General features: G+C 42.5%; 1 protein-coding gene across 6 annotated transcripts in view; it reads right to left on the reverse strand.

The window, feature by feature from the left end:
* LOC138770823 (threonine--tRNA ligase 1, cytoplasmic-like) overlaps window positions 1-26,013 on the reverse strand; it is an 85,105-nt gene that overhangs the window by 19,523 nt on the left and 39,569 nt on the right. For 2 of the 6 annotated variants that reach the window (XM_069950074.1, XM_069950073.1), the window contains exon 1: window positions 596-749. In XM_069950074.1, the coding sequence (XP_069806175.1) occupies window positions 596-664 (69 nt within the window). In that variant the 5' untranslated portion in view covers window positions 665-749. Of the gene's footprint in view, window positions 1-595; window positions 750-15,644; window positions 23,058-26,013 lie in introns of those variants that run through there. The other 4 variants (XR_011359510.1, XR_011359509.1, XR_011359508.1 and 1 more) reach the window with 4 other exon arrangements.

Consider the following 26,013-nt stretch of genomic DNA (forward strand, 5'->3'; position numbering starts at 1 on the left):
CCCTTAGTGGGAGGAAACCCTAGCCCCTCTGTGATAGGGTTCCATTGATTCTAATGGAGTCACGTCATGGAGGGGCTGGGGTTTCTTCCCACTAAGGGTGGGTTGGCCCGCCTCCAGTGCTTCAGCCTGGGCCTGGTGGTACACTCACTTTAAGGTTCTGCAACATTCTCAAAACCAGATTGTTCAACATTTGATTCTTTGTGGCCACGTAACTGGATACCGCCCTATGGAGTCCTGGAAAACGGACACAGTCATAGGCAGCAACCAACTTTTGCAGCCGCAGGGAATCAAATGCCGAACGGTTGGGTTCAGTGAACATTGCCAGTATGACAGGTCTGCTCAACACGAATGGCTACATCTCTGCTCTGACATATATATATATATATATATATATATATATATATATATATATATATATATATATAATGTCTACTTGTATATCTATATATGATGTAACCCACATTACAACAGTTACATAGCATATCCACCAAGTTCAAGGACTCCCCATAGATACTAAGTGCAGATTCTACATGAGAGAAGACATCAGACACACACAGGGTTAAATCATAGTGACCCCGCTATCCCCGGCACAGACCCTGCAGATCGGCTTGTAGTGTGCAGTGAGGGGCCCCCTCCTCTTCCTCAGCAGTGCTAGCAGCCTCATACTCAGCAGCTGACAGCATGTCCCCAGCAGTCACACAAGGGAGCAGCCATTACTCCTCAGCCACACCCCCTCCCATCCTCTCCAGCAGATCATGTGACCCCTGCTGCATCACATGCTAGGCTCAGCCAGCCCTCTCCACTACTGCAGCCTCTGAGCTCAGACTGTGGTATGATGCTGGCACCTAGTGGCCAATTATGCACATGACATGTACTGTAGATCAGAATACAGTTGTAGGTGAAGGTGCTGCTGCAGTTCTAGAGAATTTCTCTTAAAGGAGTTATCCAGCGCTACAAAAACATGGCCACTTTTCCCCCTACTGTTGTCTCCAGTTCAGGTGCGGTTTGCAATTAATCTCCATTTACTTCAATGGAACTGAGTTTCAAAACCTGCTCCCAAACTGGAGACAACAGTAGGGGGAAAGTGGCCATATTTTTGTAGCGCTGGATAACCCCTTTAACACCAGAACATCTCGCAGTCCACACAACATTAACCTTTTCCACCCCCCTTACCTCATCCTTATTATTGTTCTTACAAGTGAAAAAAGTGCAGCAATTTAGCCACAGCAGACTTTCCAGGAATCGGAGCACTTGTAATACAAAATCGACCGTATTGAGATTCGGACCTGGCTATTTGTACTGTAAGGTCGCTCATCTCTATTCTATACGGCTCTACTGCTCTTCCGATAATTTCTAAACAAATGTACCTGTCACTACTGGATATACAGCAGAAATTATAAGGGGGGCGCTTAGATTATAGCCGAATATTTTCCCTCTCCTGACTACATATTTTGGGGCGGTTTTAGATGCAGATTACTGCAATTCAAAAATGTGTGTTAGAGGTCTTCTCCACTGATCATGGCCCATAGTGGGTGCTCGGACAGAACCACCCTGCTATACACTAAGGCGCTGCAGAATGTGGTAAATCTGGGCCTATTTCTCTGTCCTAGCAAATAAAGAGGTTCTACAGCGCCCTATTCCTCTACAGGTTGTATGTGGTATTGCAGCTTGGCACCATTAACCTCAATGGAACTGAGCTGGAATACTAGACAAACCACGGACAGGTGCAGCGCTGTTTCTGGAAAAGGCAGCTATGATTTTGCTTTGAAAGTAGTAGGGTATATTGACACATAACATATCTGCTGAAGATTTAGAGGGGTACTCGAGCGGGGAAAAAAAAAATCTTTCAAATCAACTGGTATCAGAAAGAGACTTATTTTACTTCTATAAAAAAAAAAATCTCCAGTACTAATCAGCTGCTGTATGTCCTGCAGGAAGTGGTGTATTTTTTCCAGTCTGACACAGTGCTCTCTGCTGCCACCTCTGTCCATGTCATGAATTGTCCAGAGCAGTGGCTCTCCCCATAGAAAACCTCTCCTGCTCTCCATTTTTTAATAGAAGTAAATTACAAATCTCTGGCACTTTCTTGCTCCAGTTGATTTGAAAGATTTTTTTTATATATATATTGCAGGCGTACTCCTAAGCTGAGCTGCAGCATGCATGCCTTCTCCCTCCCCCACCCTCCGTATATCAGTCAGTCAAGGCAGGGAGGAGGCATGCAGCAGCTCAGTAACACCTTCTTGACACCTGAGCAGGATATAGAGTTGACAGATTCCCTCTAAGGGTGCGTTTACACAGAAAGATTTATCTGACAGATTTTGGAAGCCGAAGCCAGGAATGGATTTAAAAAGAGGATAGATCCCAGTCTTTCCTTTATGACCTGATCCCTGTTTATAGTTTGCTACTGGTTTTGGCTTCAATGATCTGTCAGATAAATCTGTCTGTGTAAACGCACCATTAGGCTGGGTTCACACTACGTATATTTCAGTCAGTATTGTGGTCCTCATTTTGCAACCAAAACCAGGAGTGGATTAAAAACACAGAAAGGATCTGTTCACGCAATGTTGAAATTGAGTGGTTGGCCGCCATATAACGGTAAGTAACTGCCATTATTTCAATATAACAGCCGGTTTTAAAATAACCACTCAATTTCACCATTGTGTGAACAGATCCTTTCTGTGTTTTTAATCCACTCCTGGTTTTGGTTGCAATATGAGGACCACAATACTGACTGAAATATACGTAGTGTGAACCCAGCCTAAGGGTCGATTCACACTACGGAATTAGCATGGATAAAATCCGACAGATTCCGTTGCCTGTATGCGCTCACGGCCGCCCGCCTCTCCGCCTGTGCCATAGACACAATTCTATGCACGGGCGGATTCCGCGTTCCACTGAAAGAATTGACACATTAATTCTTTCAGCGGATAGCGTAATCAGCCGGCCCATAGAATGGTGTCTGTGGAGCCGTCGGAAAGGCACGCGGCCGTGAGCGCCTTCAAGCGACGGAATTCATCCGCGAGAATTCCACAGTGTGAACCCGCCCTAACACAGATTTACAAACTCAAATGCTAAGCAAAGCTCCATTATAAGATGAAGATCACAGGATTATGATGCAAATTATAAACTATGTAAAGTCGTGTGTCAACCAGGCCTCGTATAAAAGGGAAACTTTATATAGGTTAATAGGCATGGACACCCAAATACCACATATATTCTAATATAGCAAAATGCTATCATGGAGCTTAGACTTGCTGCCCATTATTGGCAGCCATAAAAAATGAACCAAAGTCTCTGCAACTGTCCTAGTTGTAGTAATGAACAAGAACCACTAGGTGGAGCTTACTGCATACACATGCACTATGGAAATCAACCAACAGTATGTATGCATAGAGCCCCCCTTAGTGGTAGCAACAGACAAAAATAAATTTAACATTATGGCTATACAATGGCAGCTCTCAGAAGGAAAGGAAAGAAATGTTAAAAAATGGGAAAAAAAAAAAAGTCATGATCACAGATTAAACACTTTACTATAGGCCCTGGGCCTGGGGCCCCCACCCCACTGTACGGGATGGATATTTTTGTAGATCATGTCAGAACTGTAGCCAGGAGACAATACACCACTAAAAGTATAAGGCTGTTTGGGTGGCCATGGGCCTAGGGCTACTGCCCGAAACGGACCTATTATAATCCACTACTGTATATAAAGAATGTTATCTTAAAGAGCCAGGCATGACCAGATAGTGTCCCATAGATAAAATGGTAATATGTAATAAAGCAAACCCCTGTGCTGTACAAACTGCACAATACACGTGCACAGGCTGTTTATGGCATTGCAACTCTGCCTCATTAACCTTAAAGGGGTTTAGCTGCAATACCAGATACAGCCACTAACAAATGTATGGAGCTGTGTCTGGTAATTGATGAGGAGACTGGGTAAGTGCTGACACAATGGCTTTGGCCCCTTCAAATCAGCTGGTTGGGGGGAAGGATGGTCCATGGATATTAAAGGCCTGGAAAACCTATTTAAATTAAAAAAAAAAAAAAAAAGTTTACTTTAGACCTGCACATAAAGGATGGATGATGGGTGTGATTATACATAGATAGTGTTGGGTGAAAGTCAGTTTCCAGCAATTTAGTGGTTGTATTGTGACCCCACCCCCTATCATTAGTCGCCATCCAGCACAATTCAGGGAGCGCAACAATCTTTATACCGTACCAATGACTGTGGCTTTTTCCAGATTGGTGTGCAGTTAACAGAGACCAGAAGATCTGGTTGCCATGAATATGACCCATGTATGGAGAGTTCTGTGCACAAGCCCTATTATAATCAATAGGTCTCACACGTAGAACTTACTCCATGTATGATGGGTCCATGAGACTCTCTACAAGTGGGCACACCAATTGGGGAAGTGAGGTATGCGGTAAGTGTTGGTGCAACCAGTTGGCTGTGGATCTGTATTATAGGAGATAGGCTGCCTCCAGGTGTTTTGCGGCAGTTTGTTCACCTCTCCCACCTTGCGTATGGCGGGATCAGCCAACACCTACTGAATATGTATGGGCATCCTTAATCTAAAGAGGTGGGTATGGGTATGTTAGTTTTAAAGGGAAGGGGGGCCACGATAAATGTATACAAGGTATAGCATTTGTACAACTATTAGATTACTTAGTGATAGACATGGACAAACGGACGTAGTTTGAAGCACCCTGGACTGATCAGTGAGCCTGGCCTTCTGACTATTCTAAGTAGCCAAGTGGGCATTCCAGCTCAGTGACCAACAACTCTTCAAATTTATAGAACTAGCAATCACTGAGAAGGTCCGCCTACTACTAGTTCTGAATGAAGAGATTTAGGGTAATATTCACATACGGTACACAGTATAAAATCTGCTGTGTATACTATAACACATGTGTTAAAAAGTGATACTGCAACATCTCCCACAAAACTATGGGGGAAATTTATCAACTGCGTCCATCTTTGGGCCATATTTTTTTTTATAAAAGGTTGTCTGGGGAAAAAATCGAAAATTCTCCCTATTGCCTCCCGGTGGCAAACAAAGAAGGGACACTTTCTAATCTTCCAGTCCGGGCTGTGTCCCCAATCTGCCTGCTTCTGATGACGCCCCGCTCCCTGCTCAGCCACTCACATAACTGGTAGTTGGTGGAAACAGCCTCAGAATTGCAATAGAGAAGGGGGACTGAGGGGATAAGTATGGTCATTTGATGTTTTATGCCATGGGGGGAGGGGGGGCGGGGTAGGAGAGGGGGCAGTTTAAAATTTCCCCAGCCGGCTCTAAGATTCTTTATCAGTGAACCAGAATGCTGGGATTATCCAGCTCTACAAAAACATGGCCACTTTTGCACCAATCGTCTTCAGGTGAGGTGGGGTTTGCAATTAAAGGGATTATCTAGTGCTACAAAAACATGGGCACTTTCTTTCAGAGACAACACGACTCTTGTCTGCAATTCAGCTGCGGTTTGCAATTAAGCTCCATTAACTTCAATAGAACTGAGCAGCAAAACCCCGCCCAAGCTGGAGACAAGAGTGGGGCTGTCTCTGGAAGAAAGTGGCCATGTTTTTGTAGCGCTGGATAAACCCTCTAAGGGTACAAACACACACACCGTATACGCAGCAGATCTGCAGCAGATTTGATGTTGTTTTCAGTTATTTAGATGTAATCTGCTGCGTAACGCAGCAGAAAATACGCTGCGATACGGTGTGTGTGTTTGTACCCATATAGTGCACATACTAAACATTATATTCACATGGTAAAGCTGGTGTCACACAAGCGCAATGCAGACAAATGTTGCATCTATATTATAGCCAGAAGCCCTTGCCCGACCATTGGGTCCGATGAGCTGTCAGTTTTGGTGACGAAACCCACAGATGGGCTGAAACGCGACAGATGCAAAGCTCCATTCACATTAGGGCCCTACTAGACGGATCAACGCACTGTATAAACTTTTCTTGATTGAAAAGAACCCTGTGAGCGTTAGGGTATAAACCCACACACCGTATACACAGCAAATTAGATCTAAATAACTGAACACAGCATCAAATCTGCTGCGTATTTGTTGCGTATCTGCTGCGTATACGGTGTGTGGGTTTGTACCCTTAAGGGGTTATCCAGCGCTACAAAAACATGGCCACTTTTCCCCCTCTCATCTTCAGATTAGGTGGGGTTTAAATCTCAGTTCTATCAAAGTAAATTGAGCTTAATTGCAAACCACACCTGAACTGGAGACAAGATAGGGGGAAAAGTGGCCATGTTTTTGCAGCGCTGGATAACCCCTGTAATCTTTTTTTTATTAAGGTCTACTTTGAGACAAAGATTTAGAAGGTATATTCCTACATTTCTACTAATATACTGGAAGGTAAACGGACAGCATGTATATGCCTATATCCCTGCTACCTACTAAGTGAGCCTCCCATAGGTACCTTTATCTTGGCTCCAGGCTTGGACTAGCCCACAGGGGATCAGAAAAATCCCCCGGTGGGCCCTACCCTTTAATGGGCCAGAGTAAGACGTGAGCCTCCCTGCAGAAGCACCACTGCAGAAACCTCCAAGTTAGGTGTACTTATATGTAACTCCCCCTTACTTAAAGGGGTTGGCTATTTTATTGTAAAAGTTTTGTGTGTAGTGTAGGTGTATTCCCATTACTTATTTACAGCCACTCCCTGTGTACCTCATACAGCTAAAATCAGACTCCCCTCCTCCAGGCTGTGCTGTCCTGCTCTGTGCTCAGTTTGTCCATAAGATGACAGACATGAAGGAGCGTATGACCATGCCCTGCCCCCAGTGTTCTCCATAGGTACGTAGAGACTCGGTGGTGGACAATGGTGGCGGGGCATGGTCACATACTCCTCCATGTCAGCCATCTTATGGACAGACTCAGAGCAGGACAGCCCAACTTGGAGAAGGTCTTATTATAGCTCTATAAAGTACACAGGAAGCTGCTGTCAGTGTATACAGTGAGTACACTTACTAGTACTGTGCACTGAACAGTGTTACTATAAAGTAGCCAACCCCTTTAAACCTGCTGACACGTTGCTAGCAATGAGATAGCATCGCTAGTCACATACACAGCTCTGTGCAAAGTCGCAATAGTAATGTGAAAGATTTGGTGCTGGTTATAAATGGTGTATGTCGTGTAGGCCCCTAGTATCAAAGTCCCTGGTGGGCCCAAGATACCCCAGTCTGACATTGCTTGGCTCTGAGATAAGGAGTCTTTGGGGGGGGGGGGGGGGGGGAAGCACAGACACACACACTCTTTGCACTGACAGTGTTGTAGAGGCGGTTCTGTTACACTGTTTATGCCCACCTGGCGCTCCACCCTCCACCAAGAATGATTCAGCCAGCTGATTTTCGGCTGCGCTGGTTTTATATCGAAGATGAGGCAGCAGTCAATTGTTTTGGTGGGGATGGTCCGGAGACAGAGGTGTCTAGAGAGCATAGTGGGGCACAGACAGAATAAAAGACCTGCCTCTGTGACACAGTTGGTGCAAAAAAAAAAAAAAAAAAAATTCTCCCCAAAAACGACACACAACAGAGCCAAGATATAAGTGCCTAACGGATGCTCATTTAGAAGGTTACTGGAAACTGGCAGCACTGATATATGTACACATGTGCTGTCAGTTTCCCTTTAAATTTGCAGAGCTCATCAAGTTATGTATTTTTGCAAAAACATTCCCCACCCATACCTTCTTCACCAACAGATCTGTCCACAGACTACTGCTCTAAAAGCAGTGGTCCAATTGGTGTGCATATACGCATGTTTCATTTCATCAGAGCAGTAAGCTGAGCTGTGATTGGTTGCTGTAGGCAGCATACCAGGACGACGCAAGTTTGCTAAATAAATGGATTAGCAAAAAAAAAAAAAAATGTATGTGTCACTGTCGTTATAACTTTAAAAACCTTAAATCAACAGTAGATGTGATATAAAGTAAGTTTGCAATTAAGTTTTTTTTTAGTTATAAAAAACACGGCACTTCCTGTGGTCTGACTTTTCTTTTTTCCAGAGAGTCAAAACACAGAAGTCCTACGTTTCCCAGGTCATCTGAGCCTTCACAGAGATAAGGCAGTCGCTTTACTGATGGCTAGAGACAATCGAACAGCGCTGATGTTCAGGTTCGTACGAACTCCAACCATCGGTATTTGAGTCCAGCAGTCTTCCTGTTCCGTGGGGAAGGTGGAAACAGCCAGAGTCCCGCCTGGAAAACCGGAATACAACCTATGGCCCAGGCTGTGTTCCTGTTTTCCAGGCGGGACTCAGGCTGTCTCCACCTTCTGCACTGAACGGGAAGACTGCTGGACTCAAATACCAATGGTTCGAGTTCATACAAACCTGAACATTAGCACTGTTCGATCATCTCTACTGATGGACACATGGAGCCTTGACTCTGTACTGGCCAGGACTTCATATACAAGTATGTAGAACTGTTTTAACCCTTTAAGGATGGGCCAATTTTCGTTTTTGGTTTTCCCTCCTTGTGTTTAAAAGGCCATAGCAGTTACATTTTTCCACCTAAAAACCCACATGAGGCCTTATTTTTTGCGTCACTACTTGTACTTTGCAGTGACAGGCTAAATTTTTGCATAAAGTACACTGCGAAACCAGAAAAAAATTCAAAGTGTGGTGAAACCGAACCAAAAAAACGCATTTTTTTTATTTGGTGGGGGGCTGTGTTTTTACGCCATTCGCCCTGGGGTAAAACGGACTTGTTATCCATGTTTGACAGCTGCATCTGCTTACTGTATTAGCAGGCACGGCGATCGGACCGTGCCCGCTAATACCCACGGTCCCGGGCTACAAGAGGCACCCGGAACCGTGGCGGTTCAGAGCGGGGTTGCTGCGCACCTCTTACGGGCGCATGACGTACGTGTAAGTCATGCGCCCTTAAGAGGTTAAATCATAACTACAAAAAAAATAAATAAATGAATGTAGATTGCAGTCATGCTTTATATGACATACTTTGCCGATTTATAAAGTTATGACGCTTTAAATACACAAGACCTAAAAGTATAACTACATTAGTTAAGATGGGAATCTTTAAGAAGAGTCAAGGTTTCACTGGCTGATGGCGTAGTATGCAGATGGTCCTGTCTCAGAGATTAGCGTTCTGTCTGGCTTAAAACTATTGTAAATAGATTTTAATCGTGCACACCAAAATTTTGGCAATTTACAACTAGAATGTGTTTGTAAGTCCCCAAGTATCTGCTCAGTAACTCCTACTCTATAACGTGAGGCCTACTGACATTTTCTGCCCGATACATTCCCTTTTAAGAGCCCGTTCACGCAGAGTAATGCAGGCAGAAAGTCCAAGCAGAACCCCCGCCACAGACTCCGCTCGAAATCCCCCCTGCCTCAGTGTCTTAATGTTGTGTTAGGCCCCGTGCACAGAGCAAGAGCAGCAAAATTTCTCTCCTCTATGGGAGGCTCGCACGGCTCCTCTCTCCGCGCTAAAGAATGAACATGCTCATTCTTCAGCACAGAGAAGCAGTGCGCAAGCCTCTCATAGAGTTTCATTATGACACGGAAGCTGGAGGCATTCCACAGCGGAAAATTTCTCGCAGAATTCTGCCGCTCTTGCTCTGTGTGCACGGGGCCTTAAATGATTGTAATAAAAGCTCACAGACAGAACAGTACAGTGACAGCCTCCTGTGCAGTATAGGGGAAAGGAAAGACCGTTGCTTCATCTCTCTCTGTTTCTAATCTATGTAGATGTAGATAGATATTTTGTTTAGTGTAAAGCAGCAGACCGCCACCGATGGGCAGATACTACAAGAGGCGGCAAACTTGGCTCCGAGGTGCAATGCATGCTGGGAAACGTAGTTTCCCGGTCAACGCCAACTTGGACATAGACCGACTTTTAGAAAAACGTGTAGCTCAGGAACGGCAGAAGCTAGAAAGGAGGGAGATGGCTCAAAATACTCAGGGTAACTTGGTAAGACCAGCCAGGTTTGAAAGCATTTCCTTTTTTTTAGCTCTTGGGTCAAACAACCCTTTAAGGATGTCCATTTAACAGCTTTCTTCCAACTTCTTCATAAGCATCAACATTCAGCACAGCTAAAAATTCATGATTCCTCTGTGGGAAGGGGTAAGAAACACCCAGACAGCTCTGTGTTCAAGTTAACCTTCCCAGAAAAATAAGGTCGGGTGGTGAAAAACCAACATGCCCAACCCTTCTCTCCACTGACAGTTTGTCAGGGTAAGAAGGCTGCTTTAGTCTATTCTTGTGTCCTTTTTCCCTCACACTATAAGTAGTCATCGTTGTTAAGCTATCTTTAGCTGTACGATATCCATAAACATTAAAGTAGGTGAATATACTGTATAGAAAAACCTTATATCCACAAATCCTGAATAGTCTCCAAACTTTTCTAGAAAGAATTGTCGCTCACTTAGGGTCACCGAACACACATTGCCAATATGATCATTTGATCCGAAGTGTAAATGGTGGTCTGCAGACAATTGGTCACCAGAGAATCCATTCAGCAATCGTTCAATTATCAACCTAATTCTAGCTACTGTGTATGGCCAGCTTGCATCCATAGGAAGTTTCATCTGCAGCCCAAATTCCTTATATAACAATCACATGTATTCGTGCTAAAAATGCTGCAAATTGTCAGCTGTCCTTGAATCTCGATAGGGAGGTTACATGTCAACGTTTTTACACTTATACTGGGGCAAGTAAGAGTGCGAACCCTTAAAATTGTATATATATGAAAGATTAATACCAGAAAAAAAGTGCATTATACAGGACTGTGGTAGCTGGAAAACTCTGGAAAAAGTCCCTTCTAGTAGCCTAGACAAAGGGTAGCTGCAAAAAGTGTGTTTCAACTCTAAAGAATCCTGCACGCCTGTGCATTAGATATTTCATTTTAATGAATACCATGTAAAGTTGCAGTGCTAGATCTGGGACTACAGCTAATCATTGACAGGCTTAGCTGCAGAACAATTTAACAAATAGTATCCTTTCTAACAAAATGAGACTGTCCATAGTCTCTCTTTAACTGCAAGAACTTCAAATTTCATGTTACTCCGATACAATCCACTGATCACAGTTCCATCGCGGATGGTGACCTGTCCTGGTGCATTGACTGCAGTGTCACCTTTCACAGCACAATCTGGATTCCAGTTTTGACCCTCTGTCCAAGGAAAATTCTTCCCATCTACATCACTAAATAGGCAGCAATATTTTCATAAAATGGAATCCTCCTTATGATGCCCTCCCATATAAAATTCTTGTCTGCTTCTCAAGTAGTTGGACATCAACTCATACAAAAAAAATGAGCAGACTTGTAGATGTTACCCTTATGGTGATCTTGGAAAGTACAGGCTTTGTTCCGGGCATGGTTTCTGATTGAATTACTCTGGTTGGATAGTAACAGTAGCACTTTTTCACATCTTAAATTGGCTTGTAGCTTATAAGTCTTATAAATATAGCAGCTGTTGAGGTCCTCAATTTATATTAGAGGCCATATATTAACGTATTTCGGATAGTAGGAAGCATAAAGTTTGAAACATCCTAGAAGTCCAGGTTTAGGTGCAAAACAAGCTTTTCCATCCAAAGCACAAAAAAAAAAAAAAAAACATTGCCAAGATAACAAGTCATAAAAAAAAAAAACTTTGGGGCCTTAAGTGTTGCATCTGACAAGTTTACCAACCATTTCTAATGACAACCAGAAAAATGTTATCGCTGTCAGAGTGAAGAAGAAAGTAATTTAATACCTTATATTAAACTCGAATGGCAACAGCTCAATGTACGCTTCCGACAAAACTAGCAACTGTTCCATGTAAGGCCATTTTATTTGCATCCAGTGGCTGTAGGCAGAAGATGCCTTTTAAGAGTGTTCAACTAGATTAGTCCACTTTCCAAATCTTTTCCATGGTGTAGTGCTGAGGGGAGCTGCTGCGGCATATATACACTGATAAGCCTAGACATCAAATCAACCTAAAGATGCACAGGTTCCCCGTATGACACCAAAACAGCTCTGATCTATTGAGCATGGGCTCCATAAGACCAAAGTAGGTGTAGTATGGGAACTGGAACCAAAACATCAGATATTTATTTAAGATCTCAATAATTTGCAAGGTGGGTGGCCATTTTTTTTCCAGATTGACACAAGGTATGTACATGGTTTTCAGGAACATGACACGTTCTGCAGAGTGCATTATCTTGATGAAAAAGGTTACAGCTATTTGGGAATACTGCTGCCATGAATAGGTCCAAGTAACATCCAGGATTCAATGTTTACAAAATACTCTCCAGGGCTGGCACACTGTCTGTTGACTTGCTTTCTCCCATAAAGCATCCTTGTGTCATTTGATCCCCAGTTAGAGGGTCTGGGCAAAATAACTAGAACATCAACTGCAGATCACACTTTCTCTTAAGTGGCAGGTGTCCGTTCGGCAATAATTAAGCTGAAATATGTTGAGGAAAAGAAATACTTACGAACACTTGGCAATTTTGTTCCACTCTTCAACCAATACGGACAGTAATTTCTTCATCAAAGCAGGTGGTGAGAATTTCTCCCTACGCATATTTTCATTATTCAAGGCTGCTGACTGGGCAGACCAAAGTGAAGGCTTATTATATTATAGTCAAAGTCTTCGAACCAAGATCCAAGAAACTTAGCAGTGTGGAGAGCAGTGTTATGCAGGAAAATCACATCATTTGGATATGAAGTCTGGAGCATAGGATGGAGTTACTTATCCAGATGCTGAGGTGCTGTTACTTTATTGTCAAGCAAGACTACTGCATCCCAAACCATACATAAGTCCCCGCCATGCTTGACAGTGGATTTATAACAATCAATATTGTAGGCTTCCTCTGGTGATCTTCAGACATATACGACCAAAAGTGGGAAAAACTGTGAAACTTCCCAACCGTAACACATTTCCACGCCTTTAGTGCTGTGATCTTTGCACCACTGAACAGACTGTTTGAAGTTTCATTGTTGCAGCTCAATCATGGACATCATCTTTGCACAGTCCACAACTGATGATTTTCAGAAACCAGAAACCTTTGTTTTCTTGGCTACAATTCAAGTGCTCTTCCGTCCCCTCACATTTAGCTTTCACTTTTGACAAAAACTACGGTTACTGTCTTGATGCTTTGCCTGTCATTCCATACCAAGTCCACATGGGCACACAAAAAACCTCCTTCGGGATTTTATTAGATCTGACATCATACCACTAAAACACATTATGTGTATGAGGGGGGAAAATAAATGAAAAGAGCATTAAGGCTTGGCAGGAGTTAATTCAGTTGAGTTCATTTACTATGCACAAATGATTGGGTGGGGGGGCCATGTTGTCCAGTTAATTAGTCCAACTCCTGTGATAAACATGCACCCTATTGCCCACTCAATGTATACAAAAATAAATCATAACCGGACACCTTCCTCCAAATGTTCTATATTCCAGTTCCGACGCTCAGATGTCCACTGTAGGTTCTTTCAGTGGTGGACAAAGTCTTTAGCTGAACGTTAAGTTGTGACGTACACAGACTTGACGCCCATTATCTTGACTCCATATGCATCAAAAAGCCAAGTGGACCCATTACCCGGTTATTCCTTGGACACCTTTTGGTAGTTATTAACCACTGCATCCCTGAAATGCACTTCAAAACCTGCCATTTTGAAGAGGCTCCTACTCTGCTAGTCATCTAGCTATCAGAACGTGAAAGAAAAACTTAACTGCTGAACAAAACAAAAAAAAATCGTACTAGGTCTTTCATAAAATATGATGCGCTTCCCAACATCCTAGATTAAGGGCCCTATTACACCAACAGATTATCTGACTGAGCCAAAGGCAGGAATGGACTATAAACATAGAGAACGGGTAACAAAGGAAGGACTGCAATTTCTCCTCTTCTCAAGTCTTTTCCTGGCTTTGCCTTAAAATCTGTCAGATAATCTTTTGGTGTAATAGGGCCCTAAGGCCAGGACTTTTCTGACACATTTATAAATATCCCAAGAGAGATCTAGGACAGCTTCTTATGGGAGACAATTTTCAGTGCATATAGACAAATGCACAAAAATATGGGAGGGAAAATTTGTAACTTCCTTCCAGTTGTGCAGAAAGTCCAAATTTAGGGCACCATTGCTCATACTGAGACCTCATTGCTATCAGTGAGAGGAACTAGAGTAGTAAGACATCTAAACTAAATCCTGTTTTGACACAGATCCTTACAACAGGGGAAGCTTTAAGAGAAAACATATGAAAGGCCATGTTGCACATATGCTCTTAGACCCATCAGGTATTTTTTCTATTATAATATTAATTATATTAAGGATATATCACAAAGTATGAACTGTATTTGAGTGAACTTAGGGTTACCTCAACAGCCTGGAAGGGCAGGCATTACTGTCTTCATAAGGGACAAGCACAGAGTACTAGAATAAAGGCACCCATATGCCCATTTTCTTTTTCATCTTGGAGATCACAGTATTTTAGCTACAAACACCCTACTGAATGAAATGAGAATCCATAGACATCTCAAAATATGTGCTAAGGGCCCATGAATATCATTCAACTTGCACAAATACTAAACCAGTTAGGTGTCTAGAAAATCAACCCTAACTTTGTACGTAACATTTTTGAGTATTTCCCTCCCTACTCAGAAAACTCCCAACTTGGATAACATCAGAGCTACATGCTTTGCAAATTGCATCTTTACATTGAATTATCAAAAGGTTCATTTTAGATATGAGGGAATTTACAGTTCATTTAGGTTCGCAACACGCTCAGCCTTTGACATCCGGTAGCTTGAGAAGATGGATGCAGCCCTAGGAAATCTGAACTTACTGTATATTTGCTCATCCCTAGTGCATTTAAATGCTACACCTTATAAATGCCTCCAATTGTTATCAGAAGAGCATTGAATTACAGTATTTTCCTGCATATAAGACTACTTTTAAACCCAGGAAAATCTTCTCAAAAGTCAGGGTCATCTTATACGCCAGGTGTAGTCTTATAGGGTGGGTGCTGAAAAACTTTGGAACCAGACTGTAGAATCTGCTGTTGCCACATATGGTGGGTGAGCTGAAGAACAACCACATCCCCGCCATATGCGGCGACTGTATGAAGGGCAGAGCAAGCTGCAGGCATCCAGGGTATGGAAAAAAGATACGGTAGAGTGGCACTGTGTCCACATAAAACACACCTCTTTCACCAGTCTTGCCCACCCTTTTATTCTACCAGTATTTCTGTATCTACTTCTCTGCCTCTCAGATCTCGATTGTGCGTTGAAAGAGGGGTAGTCTTATACAGCAAGTATATCCCAAACTCTCTTTGAACTGGAAAAGTTGGGAATCGTCTTATACACCCAGTCGTCTTATACGCCGGAAAATACGGTACTTAAAAAAAAAAAAAAAAAACTTACGCTAATGTTTTGAATGTCCATAATGGGAGCATTCTTTTCACTTATTTGTTAAAAAGATTCAAGTCTATGTTGGTTTTGACCGGAGTGCAAGCATGCTCTTCTCCATCAGAACTTTTCACAGCCATTGAAGCCTCCCCCACCCATAACACAAACATAACTGATCAGCCCATATGTTACTAAAAGTTACGCACAATGTATTAGGTAATGAATGCAGTGAATAGGTTTTATCAATATTCGGAAATGTTCAATCAAAAGATGTAGTGCAAACAATCTATTTTATTACATGAACACACATCAGACCACCTTCAGTTTATTGGTACTGGCTGTAATGCAAAAGGTTGATTTCACAAAGAGCACATATGAAGCAGTTGTAGAAGAGGAACAAGGTAGAGGTAATAGAAAGCCATTAATATTTACAGCATTATAACAAAGGCTCTGACATTCTGTGACCTTAGTCTAAACATTCATTCTAAAGCATTTTACACTGTTGTGGCTTCCTAGACCTGCAGAAGTCTCGGGCTTGAAGCTGAATCTCTTGCACATTGTTGTTTTTTTTTTAGGGACAGCCATAAAACATGGTCTATTATTTAGTGAGGGGGTAGACTTAACCCTCATTGATCAGAAACAATTGTAGGAATTTACAGACACTAAAACTCACTGCAAACATTCTGGGTTTAAAATTATTAACTAAAGCAAAGTGTATACATTAGTAAATGTGTAATTTCATTTGTGTGTCATGGTGTGTACATGCACCACTCGTGTTACTACTTTCTTGTTTACGTTAGCTTTAGACACACTGGAAGACAATATGAATTGTAACTTGTTGCTGTACTACATCTTAAACTTACAGTAAAAGTAGGACTGATGGTTAATTCATTCTCTTCTCTGTTGGTAGAGAATATATACTTGTGTATTATAAGACATAGGATAAACCAACCCCCAGCTCTCACTATTCTGTTTCAGGTAGTAAGAGCAATGGTTTCAGAACCCCTTCCCTAGTGCTGGATCTAGAATAGTGCACCGGGCATGCCAAGCTCTGAATCCCTGAGCAGACAGTGGAAGGTGAAGGTAACATACATTATATTGATGCAAGACCCTACAAACTGTTTAAACATTGTATTTGTTAAATTATTTTTTCATTTTAGGCTTTAAAACCATGTCAAATCTCTATAGAGATGGCTAGACAAGAATTGCTTTCACACCTTAGACACCAATTGAGAGGTGCAATACATGCAGCCAAACCAGGACTCTTGTCACTTCACAAAATATATAAACATTCTGAGATTATATACTTCCAATTCATAAAGCTGTAAGGGGAAGAGGGGGGGGGGGGGGGAAATAACGGAACTACAACTATTGGTAATTATAGAAACCATACATATAAAACATTTAACTCTGGTTGTTTCCCTTATAGCAAATAGACATGTCACAGGGAAAATGCAAAATGGTGATAGTTTAATAGTAGTGTTAAAAGGGAACCCATTGTGCTAATTTGGTTCCCAGCTGCAAAGTATAGAGCGTCTGCAACAGTAGCTTTACATTGGGTGTTTTATTCCAGTGCGTGAGACCAGGAGAGTGGTGGTAACTAGTCATCTGGGCAGAGAGCCAACTGTGATTAGTCACCACTCTCTGCCAGTCAACGCAATCTGCCAGGATGATTGACAGGCATGAGCCACTAACTGCTCTCTCTGCCTGTGAATTATCCCAGCATATTGCGCTGACAGGAAGAGAGTGATGACTAGTCAGATAACTCCCTTTCCCAGTCTCGCGGGTCGGATTAAAACTCCTTTTCCCCCATATTTAAAGCCGCTGCAACCACGGCTGGGGGCCTCGGGAAGCTGCACAGTAGATCTATACTGTGCTGCTGAGAACCGTATCAGCACAATCATACTGACAATCTGTCAAAACGTTTGGGTTCGGAAACATGATTTAAATACTCGTGTTTAATTCCATGCGGCTGCAGAAGTCTGCTGCCAAGAAAACGTGGATACAGGCCATAAGCGTAGAATCAAATGCCAAGCATGTAGATAACATTGCCAAACCCAAACATTGTGATATGTTTGCTCAACACTATTTAATAGCTGAAAATTCTGACTTCATGAACCTCAAGCTTAGCAGGTGTTTCATCCAGACCAGCCAGTGGAAAAAAAATGAAATATGCAGTCACTAAATGTTAAAGGGAAAAGAATGGAATTACTTTGTAATCTGCATTTCTATAACAAATCGCAGCACATAGGTCTCTTACAAGCAAAAGGCCTTACAGATATTAGGCTATAGGAAACAAAGAAAACTGCTTGGATGACAAACCTTTAAAGTTAGATAAAAGTAAAGGAAATTGGAAAACATACAGGTAAATGAAATCAGCCATTTTGGGTGCTGACTGTGCTAGTCTCCTCTACATGCCATTAACGAAAAACATTTACTCTTCATTTGAGTTTTTCATAAAGCCAGAATGTGCAGCTATAAAACATCATTGGGTGTCAGGTCTGTGATTTGAGTAGACATGAATGAAGTTCTTCTAGGTGTGGCAATTGCATGCATCATGTTTGTCAAGGGTTGTACATCACAACTGGGAAAAGTAAACAGGATATGTTCGCCAAATACATTGCTTTAACCTGAAAAAAACATTGTGCTTACACAGCCCACAACATGCAGTCACTGGAGAGTGAAGTTTACATATGCCTGCCATAGGGCTATAAAGTGATCCCTAGGTTATGCCATCACTTTTGGATCAGTAGGGGTCTGACCATTGGGACTTGAATTCTTAGAATAAAAAGGAGCTGCAGCACGGCACTGGCTTTAATTCCCCCCCCCTGTACAGTGGAGTTCTTGACAGCTATATGTCAATACTTTAAAAGTGGTTATGGATTTGACAATCTCAATTTGACAAAACTAAATCCAAGCCACCCCATAGTCTTAGCTGCTCATCATAGCTTGGAATGACTACCATCCAAAAGGCCAATTTAGAGCAACATAGCTACATGATCCATGCCCCCTGGGGCTCCACCAATCCGATCACTAGGGAACCCAGAGGAACTCAAAAGTCTGGTTCAATAGAACAGCAGGAGGCCTGGTTGTTACATACATAAAAGGACACCAACAAGTGGCTGAGCTGTGCAAGAACAGGCTGACAATGTACGAACGCAAACACAGCCTATACTTTACCACATTTAGGGTTCAACAGTCTTTTTTACCCTCAAAATGACACAATCTAGTGGAAAAATTTGTCAAACAGCTGCGTGTGCAAAAAACCGCTGACAGTAATCCTGAATAGGTATTACAGTATACAGATATAGATGCCTCCAAGTATTGTACAAGTACTTGAGTACTATGTAAGGACGCTATTCGTGGATGCAATTAACCAACCCTACAAAGAATTCAAGTTTAATGTTTACTACATACAAGCAAGCAAGGTCTTTAACACAAGGAGTACAGACTTCAGAAGTGTTTAGTTGAAGACTTGTCTACTGCTTTATCTTTCATATTAAGGATCCCCTTTTTTTCTAAGTTTGAATATACAAAAACAAAGATTTCTGGATTGGATTAGATTACAAGTGTAAGGATTATGGAAATCCATATTATAGAAGACAAAATGTAAACCAGTCACTTCCAAAAGTAGTTGGTAATCATAAGGAAAATATAGCTTTGAACTTTTTCATTCAAATAGATTTGAGAGCGACCTGTATATATAATATTCCAATGTTTGTGGGTGACACAGGCTACCTTAGGAATTTAGGCCAAGTCATCAGGACTACATCAGTATCTTTAGGCTAACGCTATGCATCTGAAGAGTACAAATTTGTTATCTTAATATGGCCCCATGCACACTGCAGTGACGCTGTACCTTGCTTCTGTACATACAGCAACCAGTGGAGCATGGTAAGAAATGAGAGCTGGATGAAATTGGGGCATGTTGTGGTACAGTAAAGGGCCAGTCACACATCCGTAATATAAGTATATGCACATAATGTATACTGCAGGCCAGACATGCTGTGTCAGTACAGTAGCGCAAATTTTAAACTGTTTCAGAGCTCTCAGCATCATAATGAATGATGATGCTGGGAGTTCCGAAGTCTGGTCCACAGTATACAGTCAATGCACGGACATTAGGGTAAGGCCATGTTTTGACTCCACAGAATCTGCTTGTTAGGAGCCATAATATGCTTGTGCATAAAGCCCAAGATGATAGTAGAACACACACAGTTTGAAGAGTAGAAAAGTCTTAATATATTGAGAAACAAATGTACATTATGTACATACACAAAATTAAAGTTAGATGTTTGAATTTTTTTTTACTATTGTGGAAAGATTGGTTAAAAGGAGAGATCAATCTAGAAGACATCCTAGTTCTGCCTACACTACACTAATGACCATGAGAGCGGTCTTAAATACACGGGTATAAAACATTGTTTATATATTCAATACAAACGATGGGCATATAATCCGACATCCTAATGAAAGGGCTACTCTTAAGTGTGTGAAACGTAGGACTAAGAAAATCCATGTACAACTTGGGAGTACTGCTAAAGCCACCAAGTGTTCATACTCTCTTCCTTACACTGTAAGGACATCAGGCTGCCATTCACCATAGCCGGATTAAGTCCTGAAACGCGCCATGCTGGAACGTAGCTTAACTGATTTGAAAGTTGCGTTTCTTTCAACTGCAGGGTGTGAGGATAATCGGAGGAGTAGGTAGAAAAAGAAAGTTAACAATTCATAAAAATACATAAATTCCAATATTTAGCCTCAAAACACTGATCTCCTTAATACATTTCCCTTGTGACTCACCTATATGGGATTTTGAAAGCAATGGGCTGATCTGGATTGGCTTCATGGTAAAGAACAGGATGACAGTTTTTTTTTTTGTTTTTTTTTTTTACTTCAATGATTGATTCGTGTGGGATTTTTTAGGAACTGTTTGGTACAGGGCATCTCTGAAGGAGCACAGCATTGCCACCAAGTGGAGGGGTCCAGTTAGCCTATTCATAATGTGGACACTGTGGAAGTTTAAAAAAAAAAAAAAAAAAAAAAAAAGTCCCCTAATATTTTATTATGTGTGCGATTTCTTATTGTCTCGGTGAACAAACTTTCAGCTTTTAGCAGAGATATCTCAGAACTTTCAAACCAAATGCAGGCTTAACTAGACCACAAACGAAAACCAGTGCCTAAACTTCAATGCTGTATTAGTATCTTGGTTGATAATAAGGACGTTTTGGGGGGAAAAAATGCCCACCCCTTCCAAAAGGTGGCCGTGGTCGTTTTAAATTATGGTATGGTTCTCTAGGTCTGAACGGAGGTCGCTGTCCTCGCATGCCACCAATGTTCATATGATGCGAGCCAACATGATGTGGAGGTCCACCATAACCTCCATGGAGGTCTCTAGGCATAGGACCCAATGGTTCATTCACCCTACCGTGAGGTTGGTTGTGTTGACTATTGTTTTCACGAGATATGGGCTCGTGATCACGCGTAGACATTGGATGCATGGGGAAAGGATCCATCGTCCCTTGATGGACTGCACTATGGTCCTGTGAAAATGGATGGCGCATATCCATACGAGGAGGTGGTGAAAATGGAATGCCACCATGTTCTGCTGAGTGATGAAGGGGAAAAGGATTTCTGCCATGTTCTGAAGGGGGAGGGTGAGCAACATGTGGCAATGATTTTGGTGGTTCCACAGATTGTATATGCGAAGAGACAGAAATGTCTCTAGGAAACATACCTCCATGATCAGGTGGTAGGCCAGGCGGAGGCCCACTAGGGGGCATTGCCTGATCCATTTGAAATGGTCCACCCCGATCCAATGGAGAAACCATGGATGGTGGTGGAGGGGGTGGTGGCGGCGGCAAAAGATGCTCAAAAGATGGAATATTTTTTGCTCTGAAGTCACTGACAGAATCTTGAAACCTTGTTAAGTGCTCCTCATACTGTGTTTTATACCCGACACCACCAGCGCTGCCACCTACAGAAGGCTGCTCATCTGCACTCGAAGGACCCTCTTCAAACGAGCTACCCGCACTACCCATCTCAAACCAACCACTTCTGCTGCCGTCAATGCCATGTGGTCTTCCAGTTTTCATACCAACCCTCATAGATTCTACAGTTTTAATAGGCTCTCCTGAGTACCTCAGGTTTCCCATATTATGATACCCCAAAGTTTCAATGGGAGCTCCTTTTTCTTCAGTACTATCTGGCAAATCCGCACAGGACGATGAAACTCTGGTTTCTATGCGATACTGCTCTTCTGAATGGTCTTCAGACGTTCCCCCAGTATGACTATGACCAGACACGTGAATATCTTCATTTAAGTTTGCTTGTCCAAACTTTTCCTCAGAGGGTCTACGAGATGCATTCTTAAGCATATTTTTAAATTCCACTGTTGTGGATGCAGAGATTGTTGAACTAGATTGTTCAGGGCCAATTGTTCTTGTAGAAAGAGGAGGATTATTTTTAGAGTGAAAATTTGAATGTCTGTTCTGGGGAGCATGAGAAGAGTCAGAATACTGTGACTGTGCCATACCTGGATTCAGCATTGGTATATTATGGTTAGTATCGGATGGGTAAAATGGATCATCTTTTGGAGGGGTTGTTGACTCACTAGCCTCAAGATTACTGCCTCTTATATTATAGCCTCCATACATATCAGAAGATGGAGACAAGGAACCACCCTTCTCCCCAGTAATAAAAGGGGGTTGCACAGAGTGAGAAAATGACTGTCTAAAATCTTGCCCCTGGCTGAAGTTCTGGGTTGCAGGATACTCCATAGAATCTAAATGCATGTTTGATTTTACAATAGATTTTGATGGTCTTTTATCTAGGTTGCTAACAGAAGAGGATGCTGGCCCAGCATAATCAAAGTCTCGATAGTCTTCATCTTCGTGAAATGAAGTGTCTGGAAAAAACTTCTCTAGTGTTGAATCAATTGCTGAAGGTTTTTCCATATCGGATGCCTGTCTGTAAGCATTTGGTGAATCACCACCAAGACCATAAGATCTATATGAAGGCAAAGATTGAAGTTTCTGAAATTCAGTGTCCTTAGTTAACAGAGGAGACCTTGTGCTACTGGGGGTAGATGAGCCAGGGCTAATAATCTTTGATAACAAAGAGACGCTATCAACATTGCTTGAAGTTGGCTTGTCCATAATCTCATCCTGGGTAGGTGTACCACTTCTTTCATCACGTACTGGAGTACCATCTACGTTATCCAGTGAAGTACTGTGAAACTCAGAAGAGGGCTCTGAAACAACAGTGGAACCTAAACCACTGAGGATTGGTATATTCAAATCTAGACCGCTAAAACCAGGGTTTCCTTTCAAAAAATTATGGATCTTAAGTTCAAGACTTGAAGATTCCACTTCCCCAGGGGGTTTATGCATCTCTGGAGGGTGACTAGTCTTCTCATCTGTCATATGAGGCTGAGATGGAAATCCCATGGATTGTGGTTGTTTTGTATTTGAGCTCGGTAAGACAGGTGGCTTACATGCAGATGTAGATGAAACATCAGAATTTGTAGGAGAATAACCATAGGTTTTAGGCAAAAATGGGGGCGTTACAGCTGGGGTACTTCTATCTTTTACAGTTTGGACAGATGTGTTCATCGGTGCTGTTGATGTACTGATTGTAGTTGACCCACTGTGCAGAGCAACACTTTGAATCAAAGATGATAAACCTGAAAAAGGAAATTGGGATAAAGTTACTTAAAATGAGGGCCCTCAAAACTGGATTAAAAAGCTAAAGGGTAAACATTAACAATTGCCCTGTAAATGCCATGAGGTCCACTATATAAAAAGACATAAAAAAGCAAAAGATGATAACAGAAATAACCATTTAGAATACTTTCAAAAGTGAAAAAGTGCCCAGCAGAATATCTATGTAAGGCTCTGTCCACACGTGCGCTAGAGGCTCCACTTGCAACTACAGTCATATCTGAGAAAAGAGGCAACACTGCAAGTTACAGTTGACCCCCAAAATAAGTGCCAAAATGGACCCAAATGTAAATCAGGTACCACAGAGCGATGTTACTGTAATAACTGGGAAGCATGACTGAACTGAATAAAGTCTAAAGAGTAAAAAGATGTTATGTATGTATATTTGTTGTGGGGTTTTTTTTTTTTTTGCAGTCTCTCACTTATTTACTCCCTAGTAAATTCATGTACACAATGCCAGAGCAATTGTTTAGACCTGGGTGTTTACACCTCCACTGATCACTAGAAGCAGTGCAAAGTAGTGCAGGCCAAAGCACATTCTCTCCTTGTCTCGCTGCAGGTGATTGTCCCATAGATATCTATAAAACTGTCTCCTGCTACCCGGACAGAGTAAGGAGATTGCACAATTAGCACTTCTCCCACCTTTAACCCCTTTAAGTGACTGCTGATACAGCTTTTTACGGCAGTCACTAATGGGCCTTAAGGCCCTATCCCACGGAACGATTATCGTTCGTATTCGGCCGATATCGGCCGCTACGGACGATAATTGTCCCGTGGAATAGAGTGCAACGATCAGCCGACATCGTTCATGTCGGCTGATCGTTGCAGTCGCTTGTTTTTCAACATGTTGAAAAACAAGCAATTGATATAGCAGCGATCTGCTGCCGTCGCTCCGTTGAATAGGAGCGTCGGCAGCAGATGCTGCTATATCCTATGGGCTGCCCGGACGATCTAGCGATCCCCCGGGCAGCCCCCCCGCCGCCCCTCCCGCAGCGCTGAATAGCGGCGGCAGCGAGCGGGGAACGAGGAGCAAACAAGCGCTGAGAGCGCTCGTTTGCTCATCTGACGACCAGTGGAATAGGGGCATTATTCTTTACGGCAGTCACTAATGGGCCTTATTGCAGCTTTTTACGGCAATGGCAGAGAATAAAGGCTGCGGCGCCGGCAAAACCCCCACCCCATCCCCCCAGCTACCGGAGGTAGCCGAGAGGTCAGGGCAGTGTGTGGGGTCCGTCCCGGCCGGCCCCCGTACCGGAGATCGCCACTATTAACGTTATAGTGGCGGCCGCCGCATGCTTTAATCTTCCCCCACCACGAATCCACGGTGAGGGGAGATGAAAAATGTGTCCCCCAGACCCCAGATCAACCCCCCTAGTAGGGCAGTCACTAACTCTCCCCTCCCCCGGCGGCCATAACTTCCAAGATGGCCACTGCCAACACTGTTCCCAGTGATGGAAAATAAAAAATAGTCAAAGCCCCATTCTCTCCGCCACATGGGGCAGTGATAGGCGGCCACCGGGTGTGGTCCTGGAACAAGCGACCAGCGGTATATACTAAATACCGCTGATCGCTTGTTCCCAGTGCAGGGATGCACTTTTTATACCGTCACCATAAATCATTGGTGACACGGGATAAAAAGTGAAGTCGCCAAGTGTAAAAGTGAAAAAAACATACAAATAAAATAAAACACTTATAAAAGTAATTGCGGTTTACTCCCAGGTTGCCCATAACCGCCGCTCGTTGCCAATGACCCCCTCCAGATTGCCGTAACCACCCCAAATTACCTATCAGCACTTCAGTTTATCCGTAACCACCCCAGATTGTCCGTAGCCCCACCCCCAGATTACCTGTAACCAGCGCACTTTGCCTGTAACCACCCCAAATTGCCCATAACCAAGCCAGATTGCCGTAACCATACCGAATTACATGTAACCACCCCAGGTTGCCCGAAGCCACCTCCAGATTACCAGATTTTAGTAACTGCGCTATTCTAATTCTATTCTGTACCTAGCTGTTTTGCACCAGCAAATTGACGCTCCCTCCCTTCTGAGCCCCGCTGTGTGCCCATACAGTGGTTTATGCCCACATATGTGGTACCGTTGTACTCAGAAGAACCTGCGTTACAGATTTTGGGGTTCCTTTTCTCTCCTGTTCGGCAGGAAAATGGGAAATTTCTAATTAAAAGAACATATTATTGGAAAAATTCTAGTTTTTCATTTTTACTGGCCAATTTTGAAAACTTTCCTCTAATACCTGTGGGGTCAAAATGCTCCCCACACCCCAAGATGAATTACTTGAGGGGTGCACTTTCCAAAATGGGGTGACTTATGCAGGCATTTCACTCCGCTGGCACTACAGGGGCACTGCAAACGCACCTGGCACTCAAACTTCTTCAGCAAAATCTACACTGAAAATGCTAATTGGCGCTCCTTCCCTTCTGAGCCCCGCTGTGTGCCCATGCAGTGGTTTATGCCCACATATGGGGTACCATTGTACTCAGGAGAACCTGCTTAACAAATTTTGGGGTGCTTTTTCTCTCATGTTCCTTTTCAAAATGAAAAACTATATTCTAAACGGATATATTATTGGAAAATTAAAATTTTCCATTTTTTTTACGGACTAATGGTGAATACTTTTCTGAAGCCCCTGTAGTGTCAAAATGCTCATTATACCCCTAGATTTATTTAAGGTGTCTAGTTTCCAAATAGGGGTCACTTATGGGTGTTTCCAGCATACAAGTCTCCTAAATATATTTAAAAAAAAAGAACTGGTCCCTAAAAAAATCAGTTTTGGAAACTTTTACAAAAATCTGATAATTTGCTGATAAATTTCTAAGCCCCGTAACACTCTAAAAAAGTAAAATATGTTTACCAAATTATGCCAGAATAAAGACCACATATTGGTAATGTGACTTAGTAA

This window comes from Dendropsophus ebraccatus, chromosome 13 (assembly GCF_027789765.1).
Source record: "Dendropsophus ebraccatus isolate aDenEbr1 chromosome 13, aDenEbr1.pat, whole genome shotgun sequence".
Taxonomy (NCBI): domain Eukaryota; kingdom Metazoa; phylum Chordata; class Amphibia; order Anura; family Hylidae; genus Dendropsophus; species Dendropsophus ebraccatus.